The sequence below is a fragment of the Anomaloglossus baeobatrachus genome, chromosome 3 (genome assembly GCF_048569485.1).
Source record: "Anomaloglossus baeobatrachus isolate aAnoBae1 chromosome 3, aAnoBae1.hap1, whole genome shotgun sequence".
Taxonomy (NCBI): Eukaryota; Metazoa; Chordata; class Amphibia; order Anura; family Aromobatidae; genus Anomaloglossus; species Anomaloglossus baeobatrachus.
In genome coordinates this window covers 508,636,030-508,659,654 of record NC_134355.1, presented here as the reverse complement: position 1 = coordinate 508,659,654, position 23,625 = coordinate 508,636,030, and the positions used below count along the sequence as shown (strand labels likewise).

At 39.7% G+C, this 23,625-nt stretch overlaps 1 protein-coding gene across 1 annotated transcript in view; it reads right to left on the bottom strand.

The window, feature by feature from the left end:
• Positions 1 to 9,801, bottom strand: part of LOC142295476 (uncharacterized) — a 77,490-nt gene extending 67,689 nt beyond the window's left edge. The window contains exon 1 of the mRNA XM_075338575.1: positions 9,551 to 9,801. Within this exon, the coding sequence (XP_075194690.1) occupies positions 9,551 to 9,801 (251 nt within the window). The remainder of the gene's footprint in view (positions 1 to 9,550) is intronic.
• Between the last annotated feature and the right edge of the window lie 13,824 nt (positions 9,802 to 23,625).

The window sequence follows — 23,625 nt, the reverse complement described above, 5'->3', positions numbered from 1 at the left end:
ACGACTCATAGCTGTGAGAAATAGTAATGGTGGGCTGAGCAAGATGGAATAGACAGGAAAAGTGAACAACTCCATCAGAAAAAAACATTCCCTGTGAGTCTATATATCTTTATTGTAATCTCTTATATGGTTTGTGGAACTGATATCTCCCACTATATGGTCATTGTATGCTGATAATATCCAGCTTGGTCTTTGTACAGTGATTTTTAGTTAGCAACAGCAATATTATCTGCTGAGAAGCCCATTGATACTAGGTAATTAAGTTCCATCATCCCTATTCTTGTATTTGGTGTACTAAGGTTTCCTCCTATATTCCAAAGACATACTGATAGGAAATTTAGATTGTGAGCTCCAACGGGGACAGTAATGATGATGTCTGTAAAGTGCTGCAGAATTTGATGGCGCTATATACGCTAGTGAATTTAATAAATAGTCAAGACCGGGATAAGCCAAAGCGGCATAGTTTTTGTTATTTTGAAATAGGAGATGTTGCATTACTTTACATGACTTTTTAGTCAGTCTAATTTTATATTTCTTTATTTTTTTCAAATCATAATTCGGTTGAACCAGGAAGACTCCATTAAATGATATTGTACTGTAACATCGCTTAGATCAGTATTCCTGTAGATTACCCAATTACATCTTGCTAAAATGAATTATATCTAAGTACCCACAAAGCTATGATTTATACACCACGCTGTATATAAAAAGAAAAGCATCGGGATAGAGAAAGAACCCACTAGAGACATAGTATGTGCCCCCTGGGGTACATGTTCCACAAGTTGACAGATACCAGATGTTTTCAAGATCGAGATCTTAAATAATTTACATAAGATAAAGAACATTATGTCAATAAAAGACATCTATAGGCTAAACAAGTCTGAAAACTTCTCAAACAGGCCAGCAAGATTCAATACAAATAAACTGATTTCATGGTGAATATATAACTGTACAGTATGCAATTATATACTGTATATCAAAACCTACAATTAGATATTTAAGAACGTATCTGATCCTTTGATAAACGAGATAAATATAATCAAATATATTAGGATCTTTGTAGATCTGTTGACTGAGCTGAGTCTTATTGACATCTCTAGCTTTTATGAGTTATTCTGGTATGATAAAGCAACACTTGTGATAGTTAAGTGTTAGCAAATAATTGTGTTCCCCATTATATGACAATTCTAGATCACCTTTTCTTAAAACTGCTTTGTTCTATGAATTCTGGAAATATATGAATGAACTGACAACATGATGTTAGCGTTCCCCCTGCTGTCAATAGTCTGCATTTATCAAGTCTGAAGCTGACAACACTGATTATGCAGTGTCAAAAATTGAAGGGACATACAGCATTGGCAGAAAGATTGGTAACATTCAGTTGTTAATGTATTTATAGATTTTCAGGAACAATAGGAGAGGAACAATTTTATTCTAACTAAAAAGCCCTCTAAGTATTGTTTTCATACAAAATGTGTATTAAAACATATACACTACCGTTCAAAAGTTTGGGGGTCACTTAGATATTTCCTTATTTTTGAAAAAAAAGCACATTTTTTTTCAATGAAGCTAACATTAAATTAAACAGAAATACAATGTATACATTGTGAATGTGGTAAATGACTAATCTAGCTGCAAACGTCTGGTATTTAATGCAATATCTACATAGGTGAATAGAGGCCCATTTCCAACAACCACCACTCCAGTGTTCTAATGGTACATTGTGTTTGCTAACTGTGTTAGACGGCTAATAGATGTTTAGAAAATAGAAATCCCTTGAAAATGCTTGTGCAAGTATGCTAGCACAGCTGAAAACAGTTTTGCTGATTAGAGAAGCTACAGTATAAAAATGACCTTCCTTTAAGCTAGTTGAGAATCTGGAGCATTATATTTGTTGGTTCCATTAAACTCTCAAAATGGCCAGAAAAAGAGAACTTTCATGTGAAACTCAACAGTCTATTCTTGTTCTTAGAAATGAAGGATAATCCATGCGAGAAATTGCCAAGAAACTGAAGATTTCCTACAACATTGTGTACAACTCCTTTCAGAGGAGAGCACACACAGGCTCTAACCAGAGTAGAAAGAGAAGTGGGAGGCCCCGCTGCACAACTGAGCAACAAGACAAGTACATTAGAGTCTCTAGTTTGAGTAATAGACACCTCACAGGTCCTCAACTGGCAGCTTCATTAAATAGTATCCGCAAAACGCCAGTGTCAACATCTACAGTGAAGAGATGACTCTGGGATGCCGGCCTTCAGGGCAGAATGGCAAAAAAAGCCATATCTGAGACTGGCTCATAAAAGGAAAAGATTAATATGTGCAAAAGAACAGACATTGGACAGAGGAAGATTTGAAAAAGGTGTTATGGACAGATGAATCAAAGTTTGAGGTGTTTGGATCACACAAAAGAACTTGTGAGACGCAGAACAACTGAAAAGATGCTGGAAGAGTGCTTGATGCCATCTGTCAAGCATGGTGGAGGTAATGTGATGGTCTGTGGTTGCTTTGGTGCTGGTAAAGTAGGAGATTTGTATAATGTAAAAGGCATTTTGAATAAGAAAGGCTATCACTCCATTTTGCAACGTCATGCCATACCCTGTGGACAGCGCTTGATTGGAGCCAATTTCATCCTACAACAGGACAATGACCCAAAGCACACCTCCAAATTATGCAGAACTATTTAGGGAAGAAGCAGGCAGCTGTTATTCTATCTGTAATGGAGTGGGCAGTCCAGTCACCAGATCTCAACCCTATTGAGCTGTTGTGGGAGCAGCTTGACCGTATGGTACGCAAAAAGTGCCCATCAAGCCAATCCAACTTGTGGAAGGCGCTTCTGGAAGCATGGGGGGAAATATCTCCAGATTACCTCATCAAATTAACAGCTGGAATGCCAAAGGTCTGCAAAGCTGGAATTGCTGCAAAGGAGCATTCTGTGACGAAAGCAAAGTTTGAAGGAGAAAATTATTATTTCAAGTAAAAATCATTATTTCTAACTTAGTCAATGTCTGAACTATATTTTCTATTCATTCTATATGCAACTCATTTAATAAATAAAAGTATGATTTTTTATGGAAAATACAAAATTGTCTGGGTGACCCCAAACTTTTGAACAGTAGTGTAGGTCAGGAGAGCTGATAGCTGTCATCTGACCCCTTTAGGCTGCATGTCCATGATCAGTGTTAGTAGTGTTTTGGCTGTAGTGTGTTGCCTGTGTCGAAAGCGCTGCGTTGTACAGTACAAGCACATTGAACGAGATTTATAGAAATCTCCTGCCCGCTGTCCTTCTTTTCTTCGAATATTAAACTGAAATGCGGCATAGCTTCATGTCAATTTATGCTTGGATGTGAGTGTTCTCAGTGGAGAGAGCATAGCGAAAATCTGCGCTGCACAGACACCTGATCGCGAGCACGGATGCTGCATTCCTCTGTGGAGAACACTCGCGTCTCTTCAAGACAAGACATGTTGCTTCTGAAAAGGCCTGTGTCTTTTTATGTGAGAATAATTCTGGAATATTTCAATGTATCCCAATGATTCTGAGACTGTTTTTTTTCATGACACACTGTACTTTTAGTTGTAAATTTAGATCTATATGTTTTACGCTAAAGGGAATCTGTCAGCAGAATTTTGCTGTGTAACCTTAGCAAAGCATGAGGTAGGAGTTAAAGCACAGAATTCAATGATGTGTCATATGCCAAGCTCCTGTGCTGTTTATTTAAACTGAGTGTTTTGTCACTAGGACATTATCATTGCTGTGACTAGCTAGCTCGTGCCATGTTGTCTGACTCCACTCCTTTTGTGTTAAGCAGCTCACTGACTATAGAAATGTACATAGACAGCCTATTATGGTTGGCCACAGCTTTTTCAGCTCTGCTGCATTGTTAAATCTAAAAACTGTGATTATGTCAGAACCGCTGCACCCAGTAATCTCAGTAATACATCATTGGATTCAGGATCTCTTTGCCTACATCATGCTGCTCTCAGATGAGGTAGCAAAAACCTGGTGACAGATTCCCTTTAACTTATGAAAATATTGGAAAATTGATAAAAAATTCTAAAAATTGGCATTTTCAAACTTTGAACATTTATACTCTTTTAGATAAGTTAGACATGCCACACAAAAAGTTAATAAATAACATTTTTCATATGTCTGCTTTACATCAGTATCATTTTTCAAATGCCCTTTTACTTTGTTAGTTTGTTAGAAGGGCTAAAGTTTTAGCAGCAATTTTTTATTGTTTTCAAGGTAATTCTCAAAACGTCTTTGTTCATGAACTGAGTTTGTTTTGAAGTGACATTGAGGGGCCTATATATTGGAAAACCACCAAAAGGTATACCATTTTAAAAACAGGTATTCAAAACTGCTGTCAGAAAATCTATAGATTCGGATGCTTCACAGAAATTAAAGAAACGGGGAATAAAAAAAATGAAAAATTACATTTTTTTTGAAAACTAAAATGTTGCTAACAGTCACCAATAGCCGAAAGACCACAAGGCTATTACTTGGCTTTGGATTTCCATAGAAGCCATCAAGAACGAACAAGCGATTATGAATGTGGGGTGTTAGTGGGTTAAAGAGGGAGTCCCCTATGTCTGTTAACCATTTAGATGCTGTTGTTGTTTTTGACAGCTGCATCTATGCCATTAAAAGGTCACAATCAGTGCTACGACCAATCGTGGATGATGTAGGAAGGTGTCAGCTAAACATTTGATGCCTGAAGTGTTTTTGCCTGTAGAAGTGGGATTGTTCTTTTATTAGGTCAGTAAAAAGGCGTATTGGCTGTCATTATAGGGTTAGATCAGATCTGGTGTCACTAAAGGACAGGAGTAGAGACTATACCCCTTTGGCTCTTACCCATAAAATTTGGGAGTTCAAAGTTAACCCTAGAACGCATACCTGGGGCCTCGCAGGCCTGCTAGGTTACTTGTTTTCTATTGTAGATTTCTATTTTTGCACGTTCTAGGGTTAAATTCCTTTCAAATTAGCAGAAATATCCTTGAGTATTGCTACTTTGTGTGGTCGAAGCAATTGCTGGCCAGGAAACATAAAGGTTACATAAAAACAGTATAAGTAGCAAGTAATACGCCAACACGTTATAATATAGTAATAGGATTATGGCTTGGGGTTGCCTCATCCTGTGTAACAATGAATATGGAAAATGGAAACTCTGCAGCCAAAAAAGCATGACCTGGATTTAATGAATACCAATACCCGCTGTACTGAGCATGGAGAATGACAAAAATATAAAGAAAACAAGTTTTTCCTAGTCCTAATGTCATTTAAGACTTTCTAATTTTCCAGGCATGGCTCAATGGAAACAAAAGGGATCATAGGTGAAATGTGAGTGTTTTCCTCTATTGCTTTGCCATTACATACTGTATATATGGCTCATTCATCTCTTGCAGATACAGTTTTTCCATAAATAATTATAGAATTATAGTTTTGGTGATTTTACTTGAAACTAATAACTTAAATCTGCTTCTTTAATATACTCTGGCAACTCATTTTGCAAAATAAAACTGAATACTTAGGTTGCCTTGTGAACTGTTCCGTGTTTGTCTCTCAGGGGTATGAATGTGCTTTGAATTGAATGATCTATTGAGATTTAGCTACAGGAAAGTGATGTGATGCTGTTGTGCTTGCGCTCTTCCGGTTCTCCTCGGAGTGATCAGATTGCACTGTATTCTCTACTGTAATTATGTGGATGCGTTGTCTGGTGTGTCCTCCATAATTAACTCTCCCCCCAGGCTTTGCATGTGTATTGTGCTAGGACGCATAATGCTCTATATGTTTTATTCCATATGCAGGTGATGGATATAAGGAAACAAAAAATGAAAAATGCTAAAGTGAAGAGTATCATTTACATTCAAGTACTGGCTTGCTGTTTCTGTACTTTTAAAGAATATGCTAAATAAACTGACCCTATATTGTGATTCTGCTTACTACAGGTGGGGCCATACTCTAGGTGAGGGGGCTCTTTTCTGATATCGTTAGGTGTGTCTGTATATCAGACAGTCAAATTATAGGTGTCCGCAAAGGGTAGAGGATCTCATACTACCACTTTACCTATATTGCCATAAGAGAGAGGCAGCAGCCTGAAATTCACATTTAGGATTGTCTACATCTTATTGAGAGGGTGTCAAGGTTAAATTTAACATCCTATCTCGAGTGATCACCCAGCCAAAATCAAATTGTATTACAAAAGTGTATTATTTTCTAACATTTCTGGCCTCACAGGTGTTTATGCTGTTGGGTTTCACACCTACAGTATGTGTCCTTCAACCCCCATTCCAACTGAAGAGATGGCCGCTGCATGCATTTGGTTGGGGAATGAGTGTTGACCTGATGCATTCTCTATTCACTTTTCTATTCAAACCCCTTGGTTCGCTGTGGAAACAGCCTGTAGATCCACATAAGGGTGAGTCCTTGTGGTCAGACCCGCATCTATCAGACCGTTATAGTATATTATGTAGAGTGGATATGAGAAATTAAAGAGTTATTCCCAACCTTACCTGATCCAAGTTGTATTTTATTTAAAGCGGTTATCCAGTCTAAAATGATAAATCTGAAGTCCCTCTATGTGTGTCACTCTATGTGACTATAGATTTAAGAATCCGCCCAGCGCACACAGTGCGCTACGAGGATTTGGTGGTTTGTGAGCCAGGAACGTCAGTCATGTGGCCACAATTGTGAGATATGCATTTTCCTGACTAGTGGTCACAGCCTAACTCAAATCAAGTGTATGGAATGGGCACGTCCGACTAGTTGGCGCGGCCGTGCTCAATCCACTTGTATTGAGTGAGGCTGTGGCCACTGGTCAGGTTCTGGCGGGGAACATGCATATCTCATAATTGCAGTCACGTGACCGCTGTCCCCGGCTCAGAAACCAGTGAATCCTCCCAGCGCACGATCCGTGTGTGGAAAAGATTCATAAGTCCACAGTCACATAAAATGACTGCAAACTTATCATTTTAGGCCAGAGAACTCCTTTAATTATCAAAAATTTATCTCAGTTCTAAACAGCAAAACAAATTAATATTTTTATTTTTTACATTGTAATCTGCAGTGAATACTTTTTCACTAATCTTAAAGAGAAAACCAGCTTTAACATATTTATCAGGTATCTGATGTGTGCCCAGAAGAAAGATGTTTTTGTGGTTTAAGCACTCACACTGATGGGCCATCAATATTAATGTAGCAGACAATCCCTTTACATAATTTCACAGGTGACCACCATGTCCCAACCATTTCACAAGCAGCCACTTAACCCTTTTAACTTGTATGAGACCCCTGTTAAACAACACCCCATATTTCAGCTTCCTGAGCCCCTACTATTGTAAGATGGAGGTGACCTCATCATTGCAAGTGACTTTTCTCACACAATGACCTCCGTGATGTCATCCTTCTTATGATTTCACAGGTAGCATTATATGAGCTAGATTTCTGTGTGCAATGTTAAATAAACTTATTTTTATTGTACTAGTTAAATTCTCAATAATCATATAGCCTTTAAAATCATGTTTGCTTTGTAAACTCGCCCTACATGTTCCATTGTGTGTGCATTTTCCATACAAAGTAATGGCGTTGTATTTTATGTAGTAGTGATTACAGTGTATTATATTAATCCAAACAGATCGCTGTTTACTAAGTTATAAGGAGGCAAGAGGAACAATGAATGACCATGTATTAAAAAAACTGGTGTTTGTTTACCCTGATGAAATCACAGGGCTCTATTCACAAATATATATATATACTGTACCTGGAGACAGTATTCAATGCCCTATAAAGAGGCAAGTAACGGCAACATTAAAAGCACTGGTCTGTGACCGCTATTCAGCTGGGTATTTAGTAGCTTGAGCCTCGTATTATATGTATTACATCTCTATAACTTAATGGCATGTTTAATAAGCTTACTTTGGCTTGGCATAATCGGACAGGGACAAAGCACATATAGACTATTTTATTGTAATCTTCACCTGGGGGGTAATGTTAGGGCTCGATGAGCAACGGGTTGATGGATCATTTTTGTGCATGTTTTAAAGATGAGCTGTCAGTATGTCACTTACTTAATGTATTTGCTGTTTATATAAGTACTTATTATATGCATTTTATGCCACATACACACAAGACATATTCAACTGTAGGTATATGCTAAAGTATAAACTATATCATGAAAAAAAAAAATTATAATGGAGTGAGCAATTTTTTTTTTACAGTTGAGTGTTTACCACACAGGCATGCCAAAGGGACACTTTCTTTTTAAAGTGTTTAGCATCCAATCTAATACCTGATCTACCAAAAACTTATCTAGATGACATACAGATGGCTCCTCTATACTGACTCCTAGTAACTAAAAAAAATGGTCTGAATCGTTATTTTCAGATAGAAGTGGTCATGTATGAGAGGTGTTGACTATCTGCCAAGCTCAAAAGTTTTAATCTGCGTATGTGTGCCACATGTATAAAAATATTGGATTGCAAGTGAAATCTGTTTCAGGTGTACCCAAGGTCTAATTCAGAGATCTGGTTTTTTTTTTGTGGGGGAGGGGGTGCAAAAATGGATTGTGACCATTGTGAGCGAATGGGAAAGGCTTGGGCAAAAACTCATTGGAACTGAAGTTTCACAAGGGTTGAAAAAAATGCAATTCATTGCCTCCTTCACCATATTTAAAGTTGTATATCCAATTTTCATCAATTTCTGGTCTTTGTGTCCATTTTTACCATCAGTGTGGCATCTGGTTTTCTTGTATGCAAAAAAACTAGAACATTTTAAGCTTCTCCTACACCTTATACAACACTTGGATGACACACAATGACAGCACAATTTTCTGTCCAATGTTCATGGACCCATATATCTTAGTTAAGTCCACAACAAGTGTCTACAAAAATTCATATGTACATATGAACAGCACCATAGACTACTATGGGTAAGTGTTCTGTCCGTGAAACGCGCAGATAGAGTATGTATATGAAACCCATGTCTGAATAAGACCTTGAGCATGTTTTCTGGTTATGGGGAAACTTACTAAACTACTATAACTTTATTGGTTCCAGAACACAATGAGAAAAATTATAAAAGAGCAACGTTTCAGCCAACGCAGGGCTTTTCTCAAGCCATTACAAGGTATATTGATATTAAAGTATCCCTTTTAGTGGCTTGAGAAAGGCCCTGTGTTGTCTGAACCGTTGCTCTTTTTTATTTTTCCTCAATGCATGCTGGGACCAATAAAGTTTTTGTCTAAATAGAGGAGTTTTGGTGGCCTGGATGCTGTGATGATTGCTACAAGTTTGTGTGTTATGGAGAGCTGTACCAAGTAGCATGAACGGTGGCATAAAACAAAATTTTTATACTAAACTACTATAGTTTATTTTGTAATCACACATTACTGACAAGCTTTTGATAAAATTTAGCAGTACCATATGAGATAAAGTCGGCACTTGAGTTAGAAGTATTGATCATCAGAAAAAATATTTTGCATGTTCCAAAACAATCTTGACCTTTCATACATTTCCCACTTGTTCAGATATTATATATATATTGCAATGAACTTACTGGCAGTTTACAGATATCCCAAAGTTGAGTAAAGTATTCACTTGATCTGTATCCCCTCTCCAGGCCGCCTGATACAGTGAGGTCTTTCTGTTTTCCAGAGAGTGAGTCATTGAGGAGCTTAGGTGGGGACATCTCTCCAGCTGCCATTGCTTCAGCCCTCCGGCTCTTCTGACTTGTCTCTCAGATTTGGAGAGTGAGATGGAGTCATGAAGATCAAGCAGTTTCCATGCAATTTCCATTTGCTCAGACATTGCTATAATTGCTCGGCAAGTGCAGTTGAGAAGAAGCTAGGTACAGTCTCTGCATTCACGGCTGACACTACCTTCCACATTCCAAGGCTGTCAGATTTAGGGTGAGCCTACTCCTGTTTTGCTGTTGTCATGGGCAGCACAATTTGACACTCAATGTGTAAGTCCCTGCTCAAGGTCAGGAGATTTAATTTCTGTCATTCTAACATTCCTTTCTTTGTTACTTGATGGATTGAAACATACAGTATTGTACTGAAACAATAGGCAATCTTTTATAGATGGATTAGCCCGAAAGCCATTTTGGCTAAACTTTTATACTTTGCAGTAATAACAATGTTTAATCTATAACAAATCTCTTTTGCACTAATTTAATGTTCTCTTTTACAGAACTGTTACTATAAATGTTCCCAACCTTAAAGGGGCTCCCAAGAACAAAGTACACTTTAATCAATATATCTTGAAATAATAATAATTTCAACAATTGGATGCATTAACTCCTTTACCACCCAGCCTGTTTTCACCTTCCTATGGGGAGATAAGGTATGCACACCAGTGACTATGTAAGGGGAATACATGGAATAGCAGAAACTGCTGTGTGAATACTGACTTGAAAAATCCAATAACTATGTGTAAGAGTGAAAATGTGAAAAATGGAATCTGCATTACTGCCATGAACATATGAATCAAGAGAAATTTAGCTACTGAATTGATCAATGCAATAGAGCCCCAACACTACGCCAAAGTATTTCTCTACGTTGGGGTCCCTAGCTTGTGTGTGTCCTCTCATGCAGTTAAAAAACTTACCGTGTATGGGAAGCTGAGACCCAGGCTATTTATGCGTATTATATGGATTGGCAATAGGTGTGGTGGGGAGGGTTCACAAACGAAAAACTACTAACAATAACGAATAACGTTTGGAACACCATTCTAAATCTGAACTGGGTGCAAAAAACCTAAAAAAACATCACTATGGGGAGATAACGTATGCACACCAGTGACTATGTAAGGGGAATACATGGAATAGCAGAAACTGCTGTGTGAATACTGACTTGAAAAATCCAATAGATATGTGTAAGAGTGAAAATGTGAAAAATGGAATCTGCATTACTGCCATGAACATATGAATCAAGAGAAATTTAGCTACTGAATTGATCAATGCAATAGAGCCCCAACACTACGCCAAAGTATTTCTCTACGTTGGGGTCCCTAGCTTGTGTGTGTCCTCTCATGCAGTTAAAAAACTTACCGTGTATGGGAAGCTGAGACCCAGGCTATTTATGCGTATTATATGGATTGGCAATAGGTGTGGTGGGGAGGGTTCACAAACGAAAAACTACTAACAATAACGAATAACGTTTGGAACACCATTCTAAGTCTGAACTGGGTGCAAAAAACCTAAAAAAACATCACTATGGGGAGATAAGGTATGCACACCAGTGACTATGTAAGGGGAATACATGGAATAGCAGAAACTGCTGTGTGAATACTGACTTGAAAAATCCAATAGCTATGTGTAAGAGTGAAAATGTGAAAAATGGAATCTGCATTACTGCCATGAACATATGAATCAAGAGAAATTTAGCTACTGAATTGATCAATGCAATAGAGCCCCAACACTACGCCAAAGTATTTCTCTACGTTGGGGTCCCTAGCTTGTGTGTGTCCTCTCATGCAGTTAAAAAACTTACCGTGTATGGGAAGCTGAGACCCAGGCTATTTATGCGTATTATATGGATTGGCAATAGGTGTGGTGGGGAGGGTTCACAAACGAAAAACTACTAACAATAACGAATAACGTTTGGAACACCATTCTAAGTCTGAACTGGGTGCAAAAAACCTAAAAAAACATCACTATGGGGAGATAAGGTATGCACACCAGTGACTATGTAAGGGGAATACATGGAATAGCAGAAACTGCTGTGTGAATACTGACTTGAAAAATCCAATAGATATGTGTAAGAGTGAAAATGTGAAAAATGGAATCTGCATTACTGCCATGAACATATGAATCAAGAGAAATTTAGCTACTGAATTGATCAATGCAATAGAGCCCCAACACTACGCCAAAGTATTTCTCTACGTTGGGGTAACTAGCTTGTGTGTGTCCTCTCATGCAGTTAAAAAACTTACCGTGTATGGGAAGCTGAGACCCAGGCTATTTATGCGTATTATATGGATTGGCAATAGGTGTGGTGGGGAGGGTTCACAAACGAAAAACTACTAACAATAACGAATAACGTTTGGAACACCATTCTAAGTCTGAACTGGGTGCAAAAAACCTAAAAAAACATCACTATGGGGAGATAAGGTATGCACACCAGTGACTATGTAAGGGGAATACATGGAATAGCAGAAACTGCTGTGTGAATACTGACTTGAAAAATCCAATAGCTATGTGTAAGAGTGAAAATGTGAAAAATGGAATCTGCATTACTGCCATGAACATATGAATCAAGAGAAATTTAGCTACTGAATTGATCAATGCAATAGAGCCCCAACACTACGCCAAAGTATTTCTCTACGTTGGGGTCCCTAGCTTGTGTGTGTCCTCTCATGCAGTTAAAAAACTTACCGTGTATGGGAAGCTGAGACCCAGGCTATTTATGCGTATTATATGGATTGGCAATAGGTGTGGTGGGGAGGGTTCACAAACGAAAAACTACTAACAATAACGAATAACGTTTGGAACACCATTCTAAATCTGAACTGGGTGCAAAAAACCTAAAAAAACATCACTATGGGGAGATAAGGTATGCACACCAGTGACTATGTAAGGGGAATACATGGAATAGCAGAAACTGCTGTGTGAATACTGACTTGAAAAATCCAATAGCTATGTGTAAGAGTGAAAATGTGAAAAATGGAATCTGCATTACTGCCATGAACATATGAATCAAGAGAAATTTAGCTACTGAATTGATCAATGCAATAGAGCCCCAACACTACGCCAAAGTATTTCTCTACGTTGGGGTCCCTAGCTTGTGTGTGTCCTCTCATGCAGTTAAAAAACTTACCGTGTATGGGAAGCTGAGACCCAGGCTATTTATGCGTATTATATGGATTGGCAATAGGTGTGGTGGGGAGGGTTCACAAACGAAAAACTACTAACAATAACGAATAACGTTTGGAACACCATTCTAAGTCTGAACTGGGTGCAAATTGATCAATTCAGTAGCTAAATTTCTCTTGATTCATATGTTCATGGCAGTAATGCAGATTCCATTTTTCACATTTTCACTCTTACACATAGCTATTGGATTTTTCAAGTCAGTATTCACACAGCAGTTTCTGCTATTCCATGTATTCCCCTTACATAGTCACTGGTGTGCATACCTTATCTCCCCATAGTGATGTTTTTTTAGGTTTTTTGCACCCAGTTCAGACTTAGAATGGTGTTCCAAACGTTATTCGTTATTGTTAGTAGTTTTTCGTTTGTGAACCCTCCCCACCACACCTATTGCCAATCCATATAATACGCATAAATAGCCTGGGTCTCAGCTTCCCATACACGGTAAGTTTTTTAACTGCATGAGAGGACACACACAAGCTAGGGACCCCAACGTAGAGAAATACTTTGGCGTAGTGTTGGGGCTCTATTGCATTGATCAATTCAGTAGCTAAATTTCTCTTGATTCATATGTTCATGGCAGTAATGCAGATTCCATTTTTCACATTTTCACTCTTACACATAGCTATTGGATTTTTCAAGTCAGTATTCACACAGCAGTTTCTGCTATTCCATGTATTCCCCTTACATAGTCACTGGTGTGCATACCTTATCTCCCCATAGTGATTTTTTTTAGGTTTTTTGCACCCAGTTCAGACTTAGAATGGTGTTCCAAACGTTATTCGTTATTGTTTTCACCTTCCTGACCAATCCAAATTTTATAATTCTGACCAGGGTCACTTTATGTGGTAATAACTGGAACAGTTTAATATTTCCAAGTGATTCTAAAGGCCGCTTTACACGCAATGACATCGCTAACGAGATATCGTCGAGGTCACGGAATTCGTGACGCACATCTGGTGATCCGAAAAACAGCAAAAATCGTTGATTATTGACACGTCGTTCCTTTCCCAAATATGATTGCTCATTTTGGACGCAGATTGTCCGTCGTTTCTGAGGCAGCACACATCGCTACGTGTGACATCCCGGGAACGACGAACAACAGCGTTCCTGCATCCTCCGGCAACGAGGTGGGAGTGACGTGAATGCGGCTGCTCTCCGCCCCTCCGCTTCTATTGGTGGGCCGCTGATTGACGTTGCTGTGACGCCGCTCGAACCGCCCCCTTAAAAAAGAGGTTGTTTGCCGCCCACAGCGACGTCGCTAGGAAGGTAAGTCTGTTTGACGCGTCCTAGCGATATTTTCGCCACGGGCAGCGATTTGCACGTGACGAACAAACGACGGGGGCGGGTGAGATCGCTAGCTACATCGCTAGCGATGTCACAGCATGTAAAGCGGCCTTAAGATTGTTTTTTTTCATGACAGATTGTACTTTATGTTAGTGGTAAATTTTGGTCGATATGATTTGCGCTTATTTATGAAAATAACAAAAAATGTACAAAAAATGTGAAAACTTTGAACTTTACATTTTTATGTCCTTAAACCAGATAACACAAAATCATTCATAAAAAAACATTTGTCGCGTCTACTTTACATCAACACCATTTTTGAAACTTTTTTTGTTAAAAAGTTGAAGGGTTAAAAGTTTATCAGCAATTTCTAATTTCTCCCAAAAAATTTACAAAAAGATTTCATTTAGGAACCACATCACATTTGAAGTGACTTTGAAGGGCCTATGTGACAGAAAATACTCAAAAGTGACACCGTTTTCCATTCGGAAAGGAAGGAGTGCTATTTGAATTTTGAAGCACAAAATTGGCTGGAATAAATACCAGATGCTATGTCGCATTTTCACAGCCCCTGAAGTGTTTAAAAATGGTGGAAACCCCTAAACAAACAAGTCACACCATTTTTTAAAATAGACCCACAAAAACTGTATCTAGATGTTTGGTGAGGATCTTGAACTCACATGTGCTTCACAGAATTTTATAACATTGAGCCATAAAAATGAAAAAAATACATTTTTGTCATGGTTTGCCTCCCCGTCCACATGGCTAGGGGGCGGAGCCTTCTCCCGGGCCTCACTTCTGGAACCTGGATGCTTAAAAGCTAACATTTCCAGTGAACCAGCGCCGGCTATAAGCTTTGCCTGCGATTGCTGGTCCTGTGAGTGATATCCTGATCAGTCTGTTCCTGTGCCCCCGTGCCCTTGTCTGTGTTCCGTCCCCTGGTCGTCCCTCCAGTCCTCTGTCCCCTCTCCTACCTCCCCACTGGGTTGCTTCCTCTGGTGCTGACCTTGGCCTGACTTTGACTCCGCTTTCGCTCGTTCCTTCGGTCCTGCTTCTGTCCGTACTGTGTTTGACCCAGCCTGCCTGACTATTCCTCGCATGCCCCGCAGCTTTGCTTCCCAGCTGTGCTGTGAGGCAGTGTACGAGAACACTGTGTATTTACTTCCTGGTTCTCGTTGTTCTGTGTAGTGTCTTCTGCTGCAGAGCTCTGGCTCCCCCTGGTGGCAGCTTGACAATTTTTATCACAAAAATATTGTTTTAATCCAATTTTTTTTCATTTTCACAAGGGTAACAGAAGAAATTGGCCCATACAATTGGTTGTGCAATTTTTCCTGAGTACATGAATACCCCATATGTGGTGGAAAACGAATTTTTTGGTGTACGCTAGCGCTTGGAAGGGAAGTAGCGCTATTTGAATTTTAGAGCGCCATTTTGCCTGGGATAGATCACGGACACCATGGCAGATTTGAAAATCCGGTGACATACCAAAACAGCAGAAAACCCCCAAAGTGAACCCATTCTGGAAACTACAAATCTCAAGGAATTCATCTAGGGGTGTAGTAAGCAAATTTAACCCTCAGGTAATTCACAGAATTGTATAGCATTCAGCTGTGAATATAGGAAATTACCATTTTTCCTCTAAAATTTTGTTCTCCTGAATTTGCCAATACCACTTAGGTTGGTGTCACACATAACGACAACGACAACGACGTCGCTGCTACGTCACCATTTTCTGTGACGTTGCAGCGACGTCCCGTCGCTGTTGCTGTGTGTGACATCCAGCAACGACCTGGCCCCTGCTGTGAGGTCGCCGGTCGTTGCTGAATGTCCAGCTTCATTTTTTGGTCGTCACTCTCCCGCTGTGACACACATCGCTGTGTGTGACAGCGAGAGAGCGACGAAATGAAGCGATCAGGAGCCGGCACTGGCAGCTGCGATAAGCTGTAACCAGCGTAAACATCGGGTAACCAAGGGAAGACCTTTCCCTGGTTACCCGATATTTACCTTCGTTACCAGCCTCCGCTCTTGCTGCCAGTGCCGGCTCCTGCACTGTGACATGTGGCTGCAGTACACATCGGGTAATTAACCCGATGTATACTGTAGCAAGGAGAGCAAGGAGCCAGCGCTAAGCAGTGTGCGCGGCTCCCTGCTCTCTGCACTGTGACATGTAGCTGCAGCACACATCGGGTTAATTAACCCGATGTGTACTGTACCTAGGAGAGCAAGGAGCCAGCGCTAAGCGCGGCTCCCTGCTCTCTGCACATGTAGCACAGCGACGTTATGATCGCTGCTTCTGCTGTGTTTGACAGCTAAGCAGCGATCATAACAGCGACTTACAAGGTCGCTGTTACGTCACCGAAAATGGTGACGTAACAGCGACGTCGTTGTCGCTGTCGCTTAGTGTGACACCAGCTATACAGTATGTGGTTATAAACTACTTTTAAGGCACTGTGTAAAGTTCAGAAGAAAAGGAGCTCCATTTTGGAGTTCAGATTTAGTTGGAATGATTTGGAGGTGCCATGTCACATTGCCAGAGCCCCTGACATGTTAGAAAAGCATAGCAAACCCTATTTTACAAACAATACCCCTCGATGAATTCATCCAGGGGTGCAGTGAGCACATAGACAGCACAGGTGTCAAAAAATGTTATACTATTGGGCGGTGAAGAAAAAACTATTACATTTTTACCACTAAAATGTTGTTTTAGTCCCAGATTTTCAGTTTTCACTAGGGGAGTATGCAAAAAAATGCCCCATAATGTGTTAATTTCCCTAAATATGGCAACACCCCACATGGGACTGTACATTACTGTTTGACCACATGGCAGAGTTCAAGATAGAAGGAGAACTTTGGATCACAGATTTTCTTACAAAAGTTTGCAGACTCCATTTACAGAGCCACTAAGAGCAAGAAGAGCAGAAACCCATTCAAGTGACCACATTTTGAAAGTTCAACTCAAGTTCAATTCATCTACTTTTATAGTGATAATTTTATCTCAGGAAAACACCCATATAGTCAAAAGCAGTAAATGTTGCAGAATTAAAAATTGCAAATAAGCTCCTGCACTGCCCAATACAGTATAGTGCCCTTACATTCTGCCCAACTTGAGCTTCTGGAGAAATACAGCCCATAAATTAAGTGGTTTTATGCCAACCATGTGGACATTACAGATTTTGCTGGATTTCTTTTGAGGGAGCCGTAGCACTTTTCTAGAGCGTTTGTGCTACATGTAATGTGGAAGCACCCTATATTTCTGTTAACAGATGACAGACCTGAGTGGGGTCTTGTTTTTTTGTGGGTTGAGTTGGCAGTTGCTGTTGCTGTCAGTTTGGGTTTCAGAACATTTTGGATCAGTTCACATTTATCCTGTGCTCTATGCTGAGAACTTACATTAGGGTTTCCATCTCCAGCTCCGAAATACGTGAGTTACTTTGGACTCTATTTGGCCTCTGTTCAGTTGTGTCCTTTTACAAAGTGCACAAAACTGTTGTTGACTGCCATTTTGTGCACTCCTAAAACACATGTAAAAAGGTGGATGTGTCATGCACACAAAACAGGGAAAAAGGACGGCACAAGCAGAGAGGAGGCATCGGATCAAGACTAGTGACGCCCATCAGACCGGACCGCCCCGCAAGTGAGTATAATAAAAGGTCTCTTTATGTTATAAAAAGAGGCCTGGGCACATATATTCAGCATTCCAGAATGCTGTATATAAGGGCTTACTGACCAAAGTTTATATGGGAAAAACTTTGTGGCTGGTTACCTTTAAGAAGAGGCAATAATTTAGGTATCTTAGGCTTATCTGATTCCAAGAAACCCAGCAAACAATCTCTGAGTTTGGTAGCTGAGGGTTAAGGCCCTGTCACACACACAGATAAATCTGCGGCAGATCTGTGGTTGCAGTGAAATTGTGGACAATCAGTGCCAGGTTTGTGGCTGTGTACAAATGGAACAATATGTCCATGATTTCACTGCAACCACAGATCTGCCAAAGATTTAGCTCTGTGTATGACAGGGCCTTTAGGCATCCTCCTGCTCAATGCCTTAAGGTATCCTGCCAAATAATAGAAAAAAAAAATTGGTAACACCACTCCTCTCATCTTTTTTTTTTCTTTTATCTCTGCAGAGTGTACAGCTTGAACTTGAATGCAGAAATCATTGAATTGAGAATTGTAAAAAAGGATTTGGGGATTGACATTGCACTATGCTGAAGGGTATAACTAAATTTAGGGAACAGTATCATTTTAGTTAAGTTACTTTGTCCAGGAACAGATAATGCTAATTTAGTCCATAAAGCAAATTTATATTTGGCAGAATCCAATAAAGGAGAGATGCTAGAATGAAAGTAATTTTTACAATATTTCTGTACAATTATGCCCAGACATTTAAAATTAGGCACAATAGACAACAGCAACAATGGTTTCCAATGATCAACTGGATTACATGAAAGAGGCAATAAAGCTGATTTATCCTAATTTATACGTAATTCGGAATATTTACCAAATACATCTATAGTAGAAATAACATGGGGCAAAGTTTCTTCCACTTTAACAATAAAAACTACCATATCATCCATCTTCATATGGACCAATAATGTCCATTCGGTCCGCTATATTAATAACTTTAATAGCAGGGATGGAAAATACCCTTATTGCCAAGGCCTTAATAGCCAGAGCAAAAAAGATTGGGGATAAAGGTCACCCCTGTTGTGTGTACTCCCACAAGGGAGAAGGGCTCAAATGCAATATTGTCAGACCATAAATTCCAGCAACTTACTCGAATGATTCTCCAGTTCAAAATATTATTGGCGAGTGAAAAATAGTTTTCATTTAGATTTGGTATCCATATATTGCGAATATAGTCTATGGGAACACAACCATTCCAATTTGATTTCATTCCAGGGGTTAGGGTCATAAACATTTTCTGCCTTTTAGCCACTGTTCAGTAAAACAATCTAGCTGATCTGGAATTCTATAATTTATGCCTATTAAATTTTAAAAAGGAATGAATTTAATTTTCAGAAGGGCCTATGTGCCATCTGGTCAAATTTAAGTGAAAGTATCCCCAGTCTACTGTCAGAAATACCCATGTTATGTGTTCTACATTTTCCACCCTAATTTCCAGATTACTAGAACCAATTATGTAGTCCAGGCGGGATAGATTGCGTCTATTTGAAGAGTGGCAGGTGTACTCTCTTGCATGTGGATGACGTAATCTCCACAAATCCAACCAACCATTACCTTCTATATATTACAACAAATTAGTAGGGAAAGGGGGTCACTGATGGAATATTACAATCTAAATGGAGTCTATGTAAAATATTATCCATAATTAAATTAAAATCTCTCATGCATAGGATGCATAGCTCAAAGCAAACCTTGTTGCACTCTTGATGACAGCTATGTTGGCTGGAAGGGGATTATGTATTCACATTATGACATAATCCTTAGAATTTTTAGTGGCATATACAAAGACAAAACTTCCTTCTTGGTCTTTGCGGTCAATTATTAGTTCCCACCTGACGGATTTGTGTATTAAAAAGAATAGCCCTCTAGAGCAAGTTGTGTGGAAGACATGTATCAACCATTGCACCCAAAATTTATGTACATATTTAACTGAGTCTCTGGTGGGGTGAGTCTATACAAAAGCCACACTATGGGGATGATAGCATTTAATTTGTGTGAAAACTGTGATTCTCTTACAGGGAGACTTAAGGCCTCTGACATTTCATGTCATACGTAAGAACTAGTGATGGGCGGAATCGCAGATAACCGGGACCGGCGGTTCCTGGTAATCTGATTTTTAAAATCTGGTTTCGGGCTGGATTCCGGTCCCCATATGTATGTATATGGGGACCAGAATCCAGTGATTAAAACTGTTGGTAGAAGGGATAGGGGGATAGGAGCAAGCGCTGTACTTACCGAGGCTCCAGCACAGCTGTTCAGTGTTTCCAGGCTGCTCATTTCCTTCCAGTGCCATGCATTAGCCTTCATTGCATATGCACTGCTTTTCCTGCACATCGGCGTCTGTGATTGGTTGTAGTCGGACGCGCCCCCATCCTGAGTGACAGTGTGCCCGACGCTTACAATCACAGATGCTACGTGCATCTATAGTGGTATAAAAATAAATAAAATATTTGGTGTGGGGTCCCCCTTATTATGATAACCAGCACAGAATAAAGCATATGGCTACAGACTGCAGCCCCCAGTTGTGCGCGTTTCTTGGCTGTGTATCAAAATAAGAGTAACCATGTATGTCTTTTTTTGTTAATTATTTAAATAAATAATTTAAAAAAGGCATGCAGTTCCCCCCAATTATGAAACCCAGCCAAGATAACGCCCGATAGCAGGGGGCTGGTATTCTCTGACTGGGGAGCCTTATGGTTATTGGGCACTATGCCTAAAAATAGCAGCCTGCAGCTGCCCGAGATTGCCACATTCATTAGATGCGACAGCCCAGCGCTTTATCCGACTCTTCCCGATTACCCTGGTGTGGTGGCAATCAGGGTAATATAAGAGGTTAATGGCAACCCACAGCTGCCACTAAGCCCTAGATTAGTAATGGGATACATCTATGAGACCCCTACATTACGAATTGGTAAGTGAAAGTACATAAACACAAACACCCAAAAAATCCTTTATTTGGAATAAAATACAAAAAAAACACCCATTCATTACTTGTTTAACCCCCAAAACACCCCTGCAGGTCTGACGTAATCCAGATGAGGTCCCAAGATGATTCCAGCTCTGCTACATCTGAAGGCACAGTGTGCAATCATGGAACATGACTGCCCAATGTGAGCTCCAGGCAGAGAATGATTGAGTCGCACGATCAGCGGTGAAGTCACTTAGGTTAGTTGCGGTCACAGCTGAAGGTTCCCACAGTCCTCCACCTGTGACCGCAGGTAACCTAACCTCAGAGGACCTCAAGTGACCTCATTTAACTCAGTGAAATCACCTGCATCTCCTGGCAGGAAATCAAATTTTCTTTGCCAAGAGATACAGATTTCGTGCTGAAATTTTTACACCATATTCCTGCACCCATTCTACACCTGGCAAAAAATTGCATCACTACCGCATCATACCTCATGCAGTTTTGATGCATTTTTTTGCCAGGAAGTGAAGAGTGGGTGCATGAATGTGGTGTAAACATTTCATCACCAAATTTGCATCTCTTGGCTCAAAAATGAAAAAAGAAAACAAAACATTTTTTTCTGACAGGAGGTGCAAATTTACACCATACTCCAAATTATTATGCAAATTATATTTTTCTCTGATTATCCTAAATGGTCGGTGCAAATGACAGTCAGTATAATAAAAGTCATCACCCATTAGAGTATACATCGAATTTTATTGAAGAAACCTCCCAATGATAACAGTATACGTAATCTTCAAAATTAAAAAAAACCCTCAAAATGCACTAAATTATTAGGCACAGTAGGGTTTCTAAACATTTTATATGTTTTAAAGAACTGAAAATGCTCATTTGTGGAATTTGCAGCATTAGGATGTCACATTCACTGAAATAAAAAGCTATTTAAATCAAAACATTCTAACAGGCCAAGTAACATGTAAACATAGGAACCCTTCTTTGATATCACCTTCACAATTCTTGCATCCATTGAACTTTGAGTTTTTGAAGAGTTTCTGCTTGAATTTCTTTGCATGACGTCAGAATCGCCTCCCAGAGCTGCTGTTTTGATGTGAACTCCCTCCCACCCTCATAGATCTTTTGCTTGATGATACTCCAAAGGTTTTCTACAGGGTTGAGTTCAGGGGAAAATGGTGGCCACACCATGAGTTTATTTCCTTTTATGCCCATAGCAGCCAATGACACAGAGGTATTCTTTGCAGCATGAGATGGCGCATTGTCATGCATGAAGATGATTTTGCTCCTGAAGGCACGTTTCTGCTTTTTGTACCACGGAAGAAGGTTGTCAGTCAGAAACTCTATATACTTTGCAGAGGTCATTTTCACACCTTCATGAGCATTGAAGGGGCCTACCAGATGTCTCCCCATGATTCCGGCCCAAAACATGACTCCTCCACCTTCTTGCTGACGTCACAGCTTTATTGGGACATGGTGGCCATCCACCAACCATCCACTACTCAATCCATCTGGACCATCCAGGGTTGCTCGACACTCATCAGTAAACAAGACTATGAAAATTAGTCTTCATGTATGTCTGGGCCCACTGCAACTATTTCTGCTTGTGAGCACTGGTTAGGGGTGGACGAATAATAGGTTTATACACCAAAGCAAGCCTTTGAAGGATCCTACACCTTGAGGTCCGAGGGACTCCACAGTCACCAGCAGCTTCAAATATCTGTTTGCTGGTTTGTAATGGCTTTTTAGCAGCTGCTCTCTTAATTGATAAACTTGCCTAGCAGAAACCTTCCTCATTCTGCCTTCAACAACACGAACACGTATGTGCGCTGAATCAGCCACAAATCTCTTCACAGTACGATGATCATGTTTAAGTTTTCGTGAAATAGCTAATGTTTTCATCCCTTGTCCAAGGCATTGCACTATTTGATGCTTTTCGGCAGCAGAGAGATCCTTTTTCTTTCCCATGTTACTTTAAAACTGTGGCCTGCTTAATATTGTGGAACATCCAGTTTTCCTTTTATTGGGCTTACCTGGCAAACTAATTATCACAGGTATCTGAGATTGATTTCAGTGATCCAAAGAACCCTGAGACACAATACCATCAATGAGTTTGACTGAAAAAAGATAAATAAATAATGGCTATGACACTTAAATCCAATTTGCATAATAGTTTGGAACATGGTGTAGTGCTGAAATCTGGTGCAAACATTTCAGCACCAAATTTGCACCTCCTGGCAGAAAAGTGCACCGAAATAGTGAAGCGACCTCGGGTAAGTGTTAGGAGAAAAGAACTGCATAATGGGAAGCAGAGTCCAATATTATTATAAAAAGCAATCTTTATTGTAGCCAAAATTACATAAAATCATTTAAAATACAAAAACACACTAAATAGCACGGTATGAATCTCCCCACCAACTCACAATAATATAATGGTATACCATAGTATCATGTAATAAGCTAAAGAGACAAGATATACCCCTTAACAAAAGCCACAATATGCCGTACTGCACATCTAGAATAATATACACTTTAAATACATAATATAACAAGTCATGAGACCAAGCAAATAACATAATACATAATCTAAAGGAGTAGAGAACTGCGTATGGCTCTGTTATATAAAGTAGCAGACCCAGATTATATTCGGTGGAATAAGGAGTGGATATAGAGGGATTACAACCCTATGGGTCCTTGTCCAGAACAGGACAAAGTGGTACTATACCAAGATTAAAGCCGGAGGACCATCCATGCTGTAAAATACCCCACCAAGGGGTCAGTCACAGGGGAAAAAAAATATATCAAGGCTCAATAATAGCAGAGAGGGGAGGAAGAGTCAGAAAAATCCCGTGGGCAAGACCCACACG